The following is a 12,327-nucleotide window of genomic DNA, read 5'->3' on the forward strand; positions in this document are numbered from 1 at the left end:
CCTTTCTCCCCGCATGTCGAACTGCCAGCTCCTCGCACTGTGCTCAGCAAGCACTACAGTTTACGCAGCTGCACACAAAGGACGCCACAAATCCGTGACTTACGCGCCAGCGTGCGCTGCGCAGAGAGGATGCCATTAGTCGGTGCGCTCACGAAATCGGAGCCCACACGCTAACGCAGTCCCCTCCGCATCAATCGCCCGTGAATTGTTGTGCGGAAGCGTGCTAAGAAGTCTCGTTGAAGCGAAAACTGGGCAACCGGCGTTGTTACTCAGAGACGTCACCAGAGCGGGAGAAATCCGATTGGCTGGAGGGACGTAAGGTGACCAGACCGGCGAATGCCCTCTGCTAAAGCTGTGACGTCACCGGACCAGACCTGGGACGAGGCTGAACGAATGTCTGCATTTCAGTACAGTTCGCCATAGGCATAGAGCCGGAGGCAAACCCGTCGCATGTTTCCGAGTGCATCGAGGATGGAAGGTACAACAGTGCTCTAGAGCTTCTCATTACCACACATAACAGAGTGTCCCTTAGGTTTTTTCTCTTCAGGAGGATGACTCAGAGACTACGAACATTCTGCCCGGGAAAGCGCTGGCTGCTGAGAATATGTCGACACTGAACTTAGCATCCAAGCTCTACATGTTAAATAGTATGCAGTGTGCCAATGGCATCAGGGATTTGAGGCACTCAGCAGTAAAAGGTGAGGTTGCTGGACTTTGAAGAGAGCCGCCACATTTATACGCAGCGCATGTCAAGACTGTACATTCCGTCAAAACGTTTGAACCTACGGCGCCATGCGCAGTGTGCCCCACTCATTGATTACTGGCATGGGGTTTCGCAATTATTCGTACAGTCTATTGTGTTATTCCTTTGCTCGAGTGCGAAGTGCACTTTGAAATGCAAGACACTCACTGGTACCAGCAACCATACGTTTGGCTATTTGTTTAATAATTACTGGGTTAATGTAAGGAACTTACGTGAAATGTGCTCTTTCTGCAAAAGATGCTCGCACAAGGAAGTGTGTGGATCTGAAGGAAAGATGCACATCTCAATGGAAAAAGACAAAATGTTTATTGCAGAAATAAAAAGCGCGCAAGATAAAAACACCTGCAGAAATTAAGACGCCATAAATGAGAGAGGCAGGCTGAATTTTCAACCGACCAAGAAAGTCCTCTTGGTATTTACAAGTCCAGCTCACTGCTGAATGCATCTAGTAAAGTTCACAGGAATTCATCACACCAGTCGTATAAACACTGGTAGCATTCAGTTGCCTGCCCGTTGTTGGCGCCACAAATGTCCTTCATCCAGTCGACGAAGATGCCCTTGTTCTTCTTCAGGACCAGGAACTTACCGAGGACAACATAGGCCTGAAACAGCAATGGTGGCAATGGCACTTCCATTAGTTGGGATACTGTGGCTTTGACAGCAGTGCCTGAAAAACTTTCCCATTAAAGGGTGACTACAGGGGAATTTAGGGAATTTTCAGTTTGCGATCGCATTATATTTCTCGGACCCCTACCCCCTACCCGCTGCAATAAAGTTTTATGAAATAATGACAAAAAAAAAGCCAAATATCAGGAAACGAAAAACCAAAATAAAGATGTTCCGACAGACCAACAAATAATGTCCCAAGTACTTTTCGTGTGCACGTTGAGCAGCAAAAGTAGTGAGTGTAAATGAGTGCTCCATTAATTATTTTTCTGAAATGACCAAAAATTACAGGGACACTTAAGCTTTGGCTTGAGGTTATGACATGACAGTGTGAATGGTTCTTTTAGTACCTCCTTCCAATTACACTCATTAGCATTCATCAGTAGGCATACTAGACCATGCGATACACCAAATGAGACAAGAGGTCTCCCTTCAACCAAATCGAATGAATGCGGCTCCTTGGCCTAGGGGTAGTGTGACTCACAACCCAGCTCGCAACCCCAATTTTCTTTTCAGCACAATTTACTTTATATCCTTATTTCAGTTCTACAACCTTATAATAAATTAAACTCCAGTTTTAATAATTTTCATTGTACAGCTTAATGTGTGATGTCGCAACCCTCTCAACCAATCCTGAATTAGTGTATTAGTGTGACAACGCATGCAGCTTTTGCTCCGAACACTTGCTCCAACGCTGCCACGTTAAAAACAAGCTCGAAATTGTTGCTTCACCAAATACAGAGCAAATATACCCAATATAAACATATCCAAGGCTGTCCAAATCACTCCAATCGAGGCCAGGAAACAGGAAAATTTCAAATCATACTGCTCAAGACAAAACGCCAAATTTGATCAGCTGGCTTTCAGGGAGCAGCTCATTCAACAAATCTTCGGGTATGATAAGGTAAAAGAAGCCCACGCCCCCAATCCTCCCATAGAATCCATTCGTCACCAACGAGAAGAAAAAAATTGAAAAAGGAACTGCAAGCTCTGCTATCAGAGAACAAAGATCAAACGTTATGTGGAGTGCCTGTCATGTCTATTTCTGCTTCACATCTTCACCTGACTGCTTTTCCAGTGATAACCCCTGACTTCACCGACCATGGAAAGTGCAATAATTTTTCCTCAGAGCTGAAACTTGGAAGAATGACAGCTACAAACATATGCAACAGTTTTTATATTCCTGTTTTCCTCTAATCAAGTTCTGGCTTAGTGCAGCCAGTAATTTTTTTTTGCTGCACGTTTTTCACATTTTTGGCATATCTGAAAAATAAATGTTCAAGTACCTTTGCACACACAACTAATAAGCTACAGTTTCATGCATTGCAATATGCACTGGGTTAGTCACTTCTTGCGAAAAAAAATTGTTTCAATACACTCCAAATCGTGCATTTTTCCGCAGTAATTGAAGAGTTAAAGGAACTTCTCCAGCTAATGACGTGGTGATTCTACCTTTTCTCGACTGACCGATCCCCTTAGACTTGCTAGAGTGAAATCTCAGGGGGTGGCAGATGAATGGGGAATAACCCTGGCGTCATGAAAATCGGATTGACGCCATTAGCTGCAGGGTTTCCATTGCGAGGTACCTGCCGCTTCTTTCTTGAGTTGCGTCTGACTATAGCCTTCTCTAGCTTTAAAGCAACCCCCAAGATATTGAAGAACACGAACCAGCCTGATCCTGAGCTTTCTTAAACAAGAAACCAGAAAAGACTTGACACTAAGCCACAGGCAGCACACTCGGCAAGAAAATCTCCAAGAATTAACTCGCTGAGAACTGAAAGTACTATACACAGCCCCCAACTGACGAACGCAACACGCTGCAAATGTGCTGCCACAACCAGCAGAGTTTCCCAATGCTACTGTTGAAAGAGCAATCGGACTCTGGCAAGCAACAAGAAGTGATAAAGCCACCAGAAGAACAATATGAGTGCAAGGGCGTCCGCAGAATTTTTTGCAGGGGGGGGGCCCCATTGGTTGTTGGCGCCGGAGGGGGGGGGGGGTATATTCGTAGCAAAAAGGCACTATTTGCGGAGTAAATTTATTTATTTATATATAAATAAAAAAATAAGTAAAATACGCACATGTAAGAAAAATTACAAACAGCAAATTAAAGCGCGGCTAGGAGAGATACATTAAAGTTTATCAACGAAAAAACAATTAAAATTAATAAAAAATACAAAAAGATACTATCACTTCGTGGAGAAGAGTGCTCAGTCTTGCTGCATACGGGTTCTCGACTCACCCGGATTGATGACCAGCACACAGCACAATATGTTCACAAACACGCAACTACAGTCACTCAGTCAGTCTTCCTTGAACAGCAACTGTAGGCGCCTCGGATTTTTCTGGGCGAATTGTGTAATTACACGGGTGATAAATTCATTTCTGTGCTTCACTACACGCTCTCGGTGCATACTCATCATACACATTGAATGGAAAAACGGTTGAACGCGTACGTTGAAAACAAAAGACAACTATATATACAACAAAAACTTCTTTACAAGATAAATGCACGCTCGCCCCTTCATACACCTCGCTCCATCTTAAATGCACGCTCGCCCCTTCATACACCTCGCTCCATCTTGCTCGCGCATCCGCACAGTCGAGCAACCGCACACACACTGCTCGCCGCTCGTCGTTTTCTCGTCCGCTGTCTTGGTTGTTCTGACCTTCGTTGACAACCGGCCACTAAAAACACCGAAGCACAAACACAGAGGCGCGCACACGTGCAAGGGCTTACTTGCCGCAATATCCCCGAATGCGCACTTTGGGGGGTGAAAGGAACGCCGCGCGACTTCCGAGGGGAAGGAACACTCGCCACTCCGGTCGGAAAATTTGTTGTTGTGTTTTTATGGGGTTCAGAGCCCCAAAACGCATCAGGCTATGAGGGACGGAGTAGTACAGAGTTCCGGATAATGTCGACCACCTGGGTCTGGGTATTGTTGTGGACGGAGGGGCCCAGCGAGTTGTGGAGGGTCGTTCAGGGCAGCAGGTCCCGGCTCCAAAGGAAGATGGCGAACTCCATTTAGGAGGAAAGTGTACGGAAGGTTTATTCACATATTTACAAGCGTAAGAGAAGTGAGAGACCGAAGTGGGAGACTATTCTGCCGCATTCGTTGTCGACTTTTATACCCTTCTTCGTCCCCAAATTCCCTAGGTTGAGGACGCCCACGCCGGATTGGGAGGGGCCTATAACTTTCACCTCTGCGCACAAACACAACACCGCACCTAGGGTCACGCCCCTGTCACGTGTTGATTCCGAAGGAAAGAAGGCCGCCGTCGAGGCGTTGACTGCGGTAGGTGGTGGTTTCTGGCCAGCTGAAAGTCCCGCGGTTCACCGACATCTGTTGTTCCTCAGATGGCATCCGCCGCTCGAGGCCGGAACAAAGAGGTCAGGAAAAGGCCGGAAAGTGGTCCTTTGTCCTTGCAGATGTTCAAAATGATGCCCGCCAGCTCGTCGCGGTGCTTGGCACGCCAAAGAGCAAGCCCTTTGTCCTCGTGCACGCTCGCAGCAATTAGGGAAGATAACGTCGGTCTCCCCGCGGCGGCGGCGGCGACACTTGAAGAGACTTCGGAAAGGCGGTCTGTTTTTGCTAAAACTTCAACCCCTTATTTATGGTTCTGTACTCCGACCGGGAAGGGCTCGGTGAATGGAATCAGCTGTCACCTGGGTCCCCTGTGTGGTCCATGACGGCAGGCTTGGGGCAACGGTCGCCGAGTAGAAAGCAGGTACTCTCAGCCACCCAGGAGACATATGTGTGCCAGCTGCCTCCGCCGCTGCTTAGCCTTCGCCGTATCTTGCTTAACGACGACCCACGTTTGGTGGTAATTTCTCCCAGACCTGCGTTCTTCGATCCTGACACCGCATCTTGCTTCCCGATGACACACGTCGGGAAGTAGTCTTTCCAGGCCCATGTACTAGGACCTTAACAGTCTCTTTACCGTGCACTGACACGCACAGTACATGGGCGCTGTTGTGATTTGAGACCCAGCCAGAGGTTACAGGCGAGCCAGGCAGGCGCCATCGGTCTGCGTTGACCAAAGGCGCTGGTTTTCGGAGAAGACGCAAGAAACGCTGGTGTGGGGGCGCCTCTGGAGACTACGTCGCCGTGAACAAAAGCAGCTAATCCCCTTTGCCGAAGATTCTGAAAGCGGCGCTTCTACCGAACTGCGCTCTCCCGTGGATCGGAGGAGACAGCGAGCGGCGGCTGCGGCGCCAACCCACCGCCCGCTTGACCCTGAGCAGCCCGACAAAGCGGGGGTGGATACGGCTGATTTGTCCTTCCCTCCTGAAGAATTCATCGGTGGCCGGCGTACGAACGTATCTTGATTATAGCGAGCGACGAAGGCGAAAACAAGATGCTCTGTGCACTGTCTGCCTCCGTGCCGCTACCTCTCTAGAGATCAAAGAAACAGACACCGATCGTAAGAAGGCTCAAACACATGCTCGCCGGTGCCGCTGTATGTCTGCAACAGGTCGCCTTTTAGTAGAGCTAACGATGGCGTGGTTTGAAAACGGCGGAACGACGCCCGCCCGGACGCGGCATTTCGCAGATGTGACCCAAAGCGTGGAAGCGGGGCGGCTTTTACCCTTTTGGCTGAGCGCACCACGGCCCCTGGTGTGCGGCCATCACTCACGGTTCGAGTGAGTGATTTTCCAGGGGGGTGCAGCCGCCCCCCCTTGCCCCCCCCTCCGGACGCCCATGTATGAGTGTGAGATCCTTGTTGCAGAAAACGCACCACACTGCGAAAAATGTGCAAATGAAGCCCCAGGCTCCTACTTTCCCCGAGGCAAAATTTGAACCCTTAACTGCAAAACTGTACAGCAGTTGGTTTATGGGGTTTGATGTCTCAAAGCTACTCAGGCTATAAGAGACATCGACGTTGTAGTGAAGGGCTCCGGAAATTTAGACCACGGGTTCTTAAACGTGCACTGACATCGCACAGAACACAGGCGTCTAGAGTTTCGCCTCCATCGAAATTCAACCGCCGCGGCCGGGATCGAACCCACGTCCTTCAGGTCAGCAGTTGAGGACCTTAACCACCGAGCCAACGCGGTGGACAAACTGTACAGAAGTGCCACAGAAGTAGATGTCTCACTTTATCAAAGCCGTTCTGTTCTAGACGCTTGCCAAGGACCTGTCCGATCCCAGCAAGGTCGGTGACTGCCTTTTCTCCTATTGGCTCAGAGGCGAAATTCCGGTGCTTTTGGGATGTGGACGACATGGCTGGATGTTCTGCATGAATAAAAAAAGAAAAGCAAATGTCATTTTCTTGCGAGACCAGTGCGGCTACAAAGCACTACGATGGGCTAGACTCCTTTAAGGTTTACGATTCTAATGGATAACAAAGTGAGACAGCCAGTATGATTTCATGCAGAGATGAGGTCACCAAATGTGCAAGATTTGGAGACAGTCTGTTCTTAAAACTAATTTTGAAGTAGACGCTAACAGCCAGTTGCTTATTCACTGATTTCATGCAATTATTAATTCTTTAATGATTGCATCGACGCAATTTTGCCAGCAGCATTTTGTACACCAGTTTTTACACACAAAATTACGTGCAGTGGTGAAAGAGAACTTAAAATGTGTGTCTTTTGAGGAAATAACCTTACTGACATCACGATTTCTGGTCATGAAGTCCAGATGCAGCTGATTCGCTTTAGGAGTCGCAGGAGCGGTTCGGGACAGCTATGACTCATTTTGTTCGTGAGTTATTCATGTTTGCCCCGTAACATTGCAGACTATCAACAACGTGCTCGTTATAATACACTCGGTGCCGTTCACACGCCGTAGCAGTCGTGCACGTCACGCCGTCTTAGACACACCTGTCGCCCATTTCGACAAGCTCGGCAAATGTTTTTCTTTCCCATATTAGGCGGCATTGTATATCGGTCATTGACTTTCAAGCATGGGGGCAGCAAAGGCTTCAGCACGGCCCGCCCATTCAAACAAGTTCAGACAACATCACGCATGTGACCGTTCGTAATTCTCAATATTGTGAACCGCCAACTCTCGATGTAACGCAATGACAATACAATCAGAAATTCCTGTGCAAGGCCGAGGAACTGACACACACACACACGTTGCGAGACCTCTTTTACCACGACGAAAGGGCTATTCTACTTCTAAACGTTGTATATTTATCCGAAGTAGCGTAACAAATGACCAGACGCTGACAAAAGTTCAAAGTCGACCGTTCACTAAGTTGAAAAACCGTTACTACCGGACAGCCGCAGAACATCATTAGCCGGGATGCATGCGTAGCAAACAAAGCAAGCCAGTAACCGCAGTGTACACGCCTTGCCTGTCTGGTCCCGAAGTCTGAAAAACTTTGGGATGTCCTCTCAGCAGTTTTTAGCGGACGCACACACGCAACGCCTTTCACCAGTAGCACCGGGCTGGGCTACCCGGAAGTGAATCAAAGCAATTCAAAACGTTTTTGAATACATCAACGGATGAAATCAGCAGCCAAAGTTGCGACAGTTGCGAATCTGAAACTCTCGATAGCAATGCATTAAAGTTCAATCAACTTATAATGATACAACTATTTAAAACTTGTTTTATTTAAATACATAATTAAAATATTTTAATTACAAACAATAAGAAACGGTGGGATGCGGCACTTAATAAAGTGCATTTCTTCTTCTTACTCTCGTTGACGCGCGCTCATTCACAAACAGTCAAGATGGCGGACTGCATGTGCGCGGTTGGAAAAACCGCAACCTCCCCAAGACTAGAGTTTTCTAGTACACTCTACCAAGACACACACATTTCTCCTTTGAGCTATGCACGCAGGAGTCTCGCCCCTTTTCCTGTCTGATCTCGTGTTTGCGGGTGATCGTCCTAAATGAGTACAAGCGGTCCAGACCCGTCAACGGTGCGCATTCCAGCCTAATTTCAAGCGGTCGCAACCCCGCGCTTGGTGACACCTTGATCAACGTGGCCCACATCAGCAGTCCTCGACCAAGCGCTGTGACTACCACGTACTCGTCCCACAGACAAGGAGAGCCAGAGTTTGCATTCCTTACGTCTCCTGAGCGGCAAATCCAAGCAGCATGTCGCAGACAACCAAGATCAAGCACGTGACCAAGGAGGTTCTCGAAGAGTACGTGCTTCCCAAGGAGAACCAACAGATTGTCCGGGTTAGTACCGCGTGTTCCGTATTTATCTGTCCCTGTTACGAAAAATTCCGCTGCGCAGTCTACTGAACTATATGGGCTGAAAACGCCGACTACAAGGTACCTTTTGATGGTCTTCGTGTTTCGATGAGTAATTTAACATCTAAAATTGCCTGCATTTTCAGGAATCGGCAAAAAACTGCATTCAGCTGCGGCAGAACTTTCGTCCAGGCGGGCGAGCAAAGAAGCGAGTGTGACAGACTGCGCCATCTGGCGAGCGGTGTTAATTTCAAGGAGCAGACGACACGCACATCCGAAGAAACCGCGCGAGGTGCGCATTCTCGCCCCAAGCCGTGATATCGGTTGCCTCACCGCTCGCCAGATGGCGCAGCCTGTCAAAGCGGCTTCTTTGCTCTCCTGGACGAAAAGTTCTGCCGCAGCCGAATGCAGTTTTTCGCCGATTCCTGAAAATGCAGGCAAGTTTAGATGTTAAATTACATATCGAAAGACGAAGACCATCATAAGCTACCTTGTAGTCGGCGTTTGAGCCCATATAGTCCAGTAGTTTGCGCATGAGAATTTTTTCTAACACGGACAGATAAATACGGAACAGGCGGTATATTTGCCCCTCGTTGGCTCGTTCATTGAACCGTTTAGGAGTTAGAAGGGTTCGCACGTAATGTCACTCGAGTTTACTTCAGTTGCATGTGTAGCAGGTGGGGAATTCCACTCTGCTGATGTTTTGGGAACGAAGGAATATTGATAGCATGTAGTGCAGTTCCTACTTCACACAGATGTCCAGTACGCGATGAAGCATTTAAACCTGCACGATAGCAGCAATAATGAAGAACTGTTGGAGTTCATCCAATTCTGTCATTTTTCAGCGAGTCGGTTGTCCGCGCACGTGCTCATTTAGAAGCCATTCTCGCTGTTTTCCTGTTCGCCGGACTTTAGTCACCATTATGTGACAATATAGCAAATGTTACGCTGTCATTTCTGGAGGAGGGGAAGGAGGATGAGAAAGGTTGATCAAAAACTATACAGCGCTTGTCCGCTTGAGTGCAGCCCTCAGTCAAGTCTACGGCGTGCAAGCAGTTCATGGTGTTGCCAGAACGTTGAGACTTTTGCCAAAACGTGTGCAATTTAGTCGTAAACTGCTGCCATGTCATCGTTGCGAGGTTCCGAGATGCTACGCTATTTCGTAGCCTGGTGACGCCGGTGGTCCTTACGCTCTTCATTGCTATAAGTCTATTGGGTAGCAGTTTCATGCTTGTGCGGCAAGGGAAGTTGGGGACACTCGTCATAATCTCATTGGAGAGCACAAAACTGGTTGGGGGGTCGGCAGAGAGGATGTATTCACATCCTCAGTAAACTGCTTAGAGTTCCTACGTCGAATATTTGCTGTTGCCTTCTCCTGCGTTGGGCAAGTGGAAGATGCCGTGGTCGTCAGTTCCGCAGATGCCACATCGGTAAGCCGCTGCCACTCCAGATGCAGGTTCCTGTTGAGTTGTCAAAGGGCATGATCTACGCATGTGGCCAGGTCGGAAGCAACTGTAGCAACAGAGTACAGTGCGTTTATATGGCCAAGCCTCTAAAATGCTCCCATAGTAGTACAACCAGGCTGATGGTGTTGGTGGACCCTGAAACATGACGATGAGAGAACGCCCATTTCCCCTATAGCGTGCTTGGATCACTTGGCGGGTGGCACCGTAAAGCTCACGCTGAAGGGTGGGCTGTTCCTCGTTAATACAGCATTGCTGACAATACAAAGTTGTAAGTCGTATCCGTCAACCACGTATACCTGCACCGGCACAAAGACTTCGCTGGTAATTGTACTGCACTGTAGAGTTCGCGTACGTTTCAACGCAGGGAAGTTCAGGAGCCACACAGCAGTGATGCTGGACTTCCTTCTGGCCGTAAAGCCGCGAACGCCTTTCGTTCCGAAACACGCATCCAGGTTCGAATGCAGAATCCTGTTCGGAATATCTATATGGCTCCTCGTTGCCAAAGACTGACAGTCGCTTTGTAGCTCGCCGAGCAGTGGGCAGACACAACTGGGCGGTCTAGTGTTAGGCAGGAATGCTTCCCTTGTGAGAGCAAGAAAGCAATGCAGACGAAAGAGAACGGAGGGCAGGCGCAGGCGCTGCAGCTTATCAAACAAGAGCACAATTTCGGAAGTCTGGCCCATGATCAGGAGGTAGTTCTACAGCGGGGAATGCCATTGAACCAAGCGGTGCCAGCGAGGATACCGTCGCCAGCATCTCATCGGAGGCACTAGGCCGAACCTCGGCGCGCAGTTAAGCTCCAGGCTGTGTGCCGCGCCTTCTCGAAGAGTATTCTATTTTTGCTGGCTTGGCGCGCTTTCACCAGTCAATCCCGATATATTGCTCACCATGCGCACAAATTAAACAGCTGGTCACGCCTCTCTTTCCGCGAACGGCAAGACCCACGCGCTCGCCCAAGCAGCAACCTTCCAGGCGTTGTCGAGGAGGAGGGAGCAGCCAAAGAGGGTACGTTCGCAGCTCTGCACACTTACACTGACATCACAGAATAATACTGCACAGAAACAGCAACACTGCCGCCATAGCACCCAAAACTGACTAAGGTCGAAGCAGTGGCATGGCGTCAACTTTAGAATAACACGTATCCTAACCTATATCACAAACACTTGTTCTTCCCCACCCTCAAACCGGACAAATGCACAGGCTGCCAAAAACACCGACCTACACTGCCGACCTACACTATTAGATTTGGGCCTGCGCGTCGCCACCCCGCGGTGTCGCACCCACAACCTCAGCCACTTCCCCTTGGCACGATGCCCTGTCAGGCACGCAGCCAACCGAGCAGCACCGGCTCATCAAGCCTGTCAAGAAAAGAACGGTGGCTAACCGCGTCGGCTGAGAGGCCTTCTTGAGACCTGCGTGACCGGTATGAATCCGCAAGGCCAGCGAAGCTGTTCCGGCGGAACCGTGAGATCGTGGCAGCACACATAACCCTTGACTGAGGGCTGCACTCAAGCGGACAAGCGCAGTATAGTTTTTGATCAACCTTTCTGATCCTCCTTCCCCTCCTCCAGAAATGACAGCGTAACATTTGCTATATTGTCACATAATGGTGACTAAAGTCCGGCGAACAGGAAAACAGCGAGAATGGCTTCTAAACGAAACTTTCTATTTGGGCTGACTTGCGCCCGCATAGAACTGAATCACTCGGTGGTGGCGTAGCAACAAACGTGCTCGATGGTCGTCGAACAGAAGGCCCGCCGCTCTCTGCCGTGCTCTCTTTAAAGCTGATAGCGAACTTCCGAGATAAAACTTGGAAAGCACCGACCTGATAGTCCAGTTCCCATAGCTGGCGATGAAGCCTGTACGGGCCGAAATAGCGGCGCAAAAGTTTTTCACTCAATCCGCGCTGGCTAATGGGCGTCCAAACCAAGACTCGGTCTCCTGGCTTGTATTCTGCATTGTGTCTTCGCAGGTTGTAGCGTCTGGAGTCGGTCTGCTGCTGGTCTTTGGTCCGTAATCGGCAAGTCTTCGGGCTTCTGCGCGTTGAAGGCAGGCGGCGACGACGTCGTTATCTTCTTCGGTAACGTTGGGCAGCATGGCGTCGTGCGTGGTTGGGACCTCCCTGCCATGGAGGAGCCGAAAAGGAGTCATCTGGGTGGTCTCCTCCACTGCGGTGTTGTAGGCGGAGACAATGTAAGGCAGAATGACGTTCCAGGTCTTGTGTTCGGCATCGACATACGTAGCGGGCATATCAGCGATTGCTTTGTTCAGGC

The 12,327-nt window shown here is 49.2% G+C and overlaps 1 protein-coding gene across 1 annotated transcript; it reads right to left on the minus strand.

Moving 5' to 3' along the window:
• Positions 1–1,218: 1,218 nt before the first annotated feature.
• LOC149356174 (barrier-to-autointegration factor-like) lies at positions 1,219–6,662 on the minus strand. The gene is made up of 2 exons (XM_089577753.1): positions 6,530–6,662; positions 1,219–1,365 (listed from the first exon to the last, which is right to left on the minus strand). Exons 1-2 carry the CDS (start codon positions 6,653–6,655, stop codon positions 1,219–1,221), a joined length of 273 nt encoding a protein of 90 aa, XP_089433879.1. The 5' UTR covers positions 6,656–6,662.
• Between the last annotated feature and the right edge of the window lie 5,665 nt (positions 6,663–12,327).

Source organism: Amblyomma mixtum, chromosome 3 (genome assembly GCF_055824585.1).
Source record: "Amblyomma mixtum isolate Tamu chromosome 3, ASM5582458v1, whole genome shotgun sequence".
Taxonomy (NCBI): domain Eukaryota; kingdom Metazoa; phylum Arthropoda; class Arachnida; order Ixodida; family Ixodidae; genus Amblyomma; species Amblyomma mixtum.

Coding starts and splice junctions, on each gene's coding strand:
- LOC149356174 (XM_089577753.1), bottom strand. CDS start 6,655: ATGTCGTCCACATCCCAAAAGCACCGGAATTTCGCCTCTGAGCCAATA. Junction 1,366..6,529: donor AACAGAACGGCTTTGATAAA/GTGAGACATCTA, acceptor TTGCTGTTTCAG/GCCTATGTTGTCCTCGGTAA.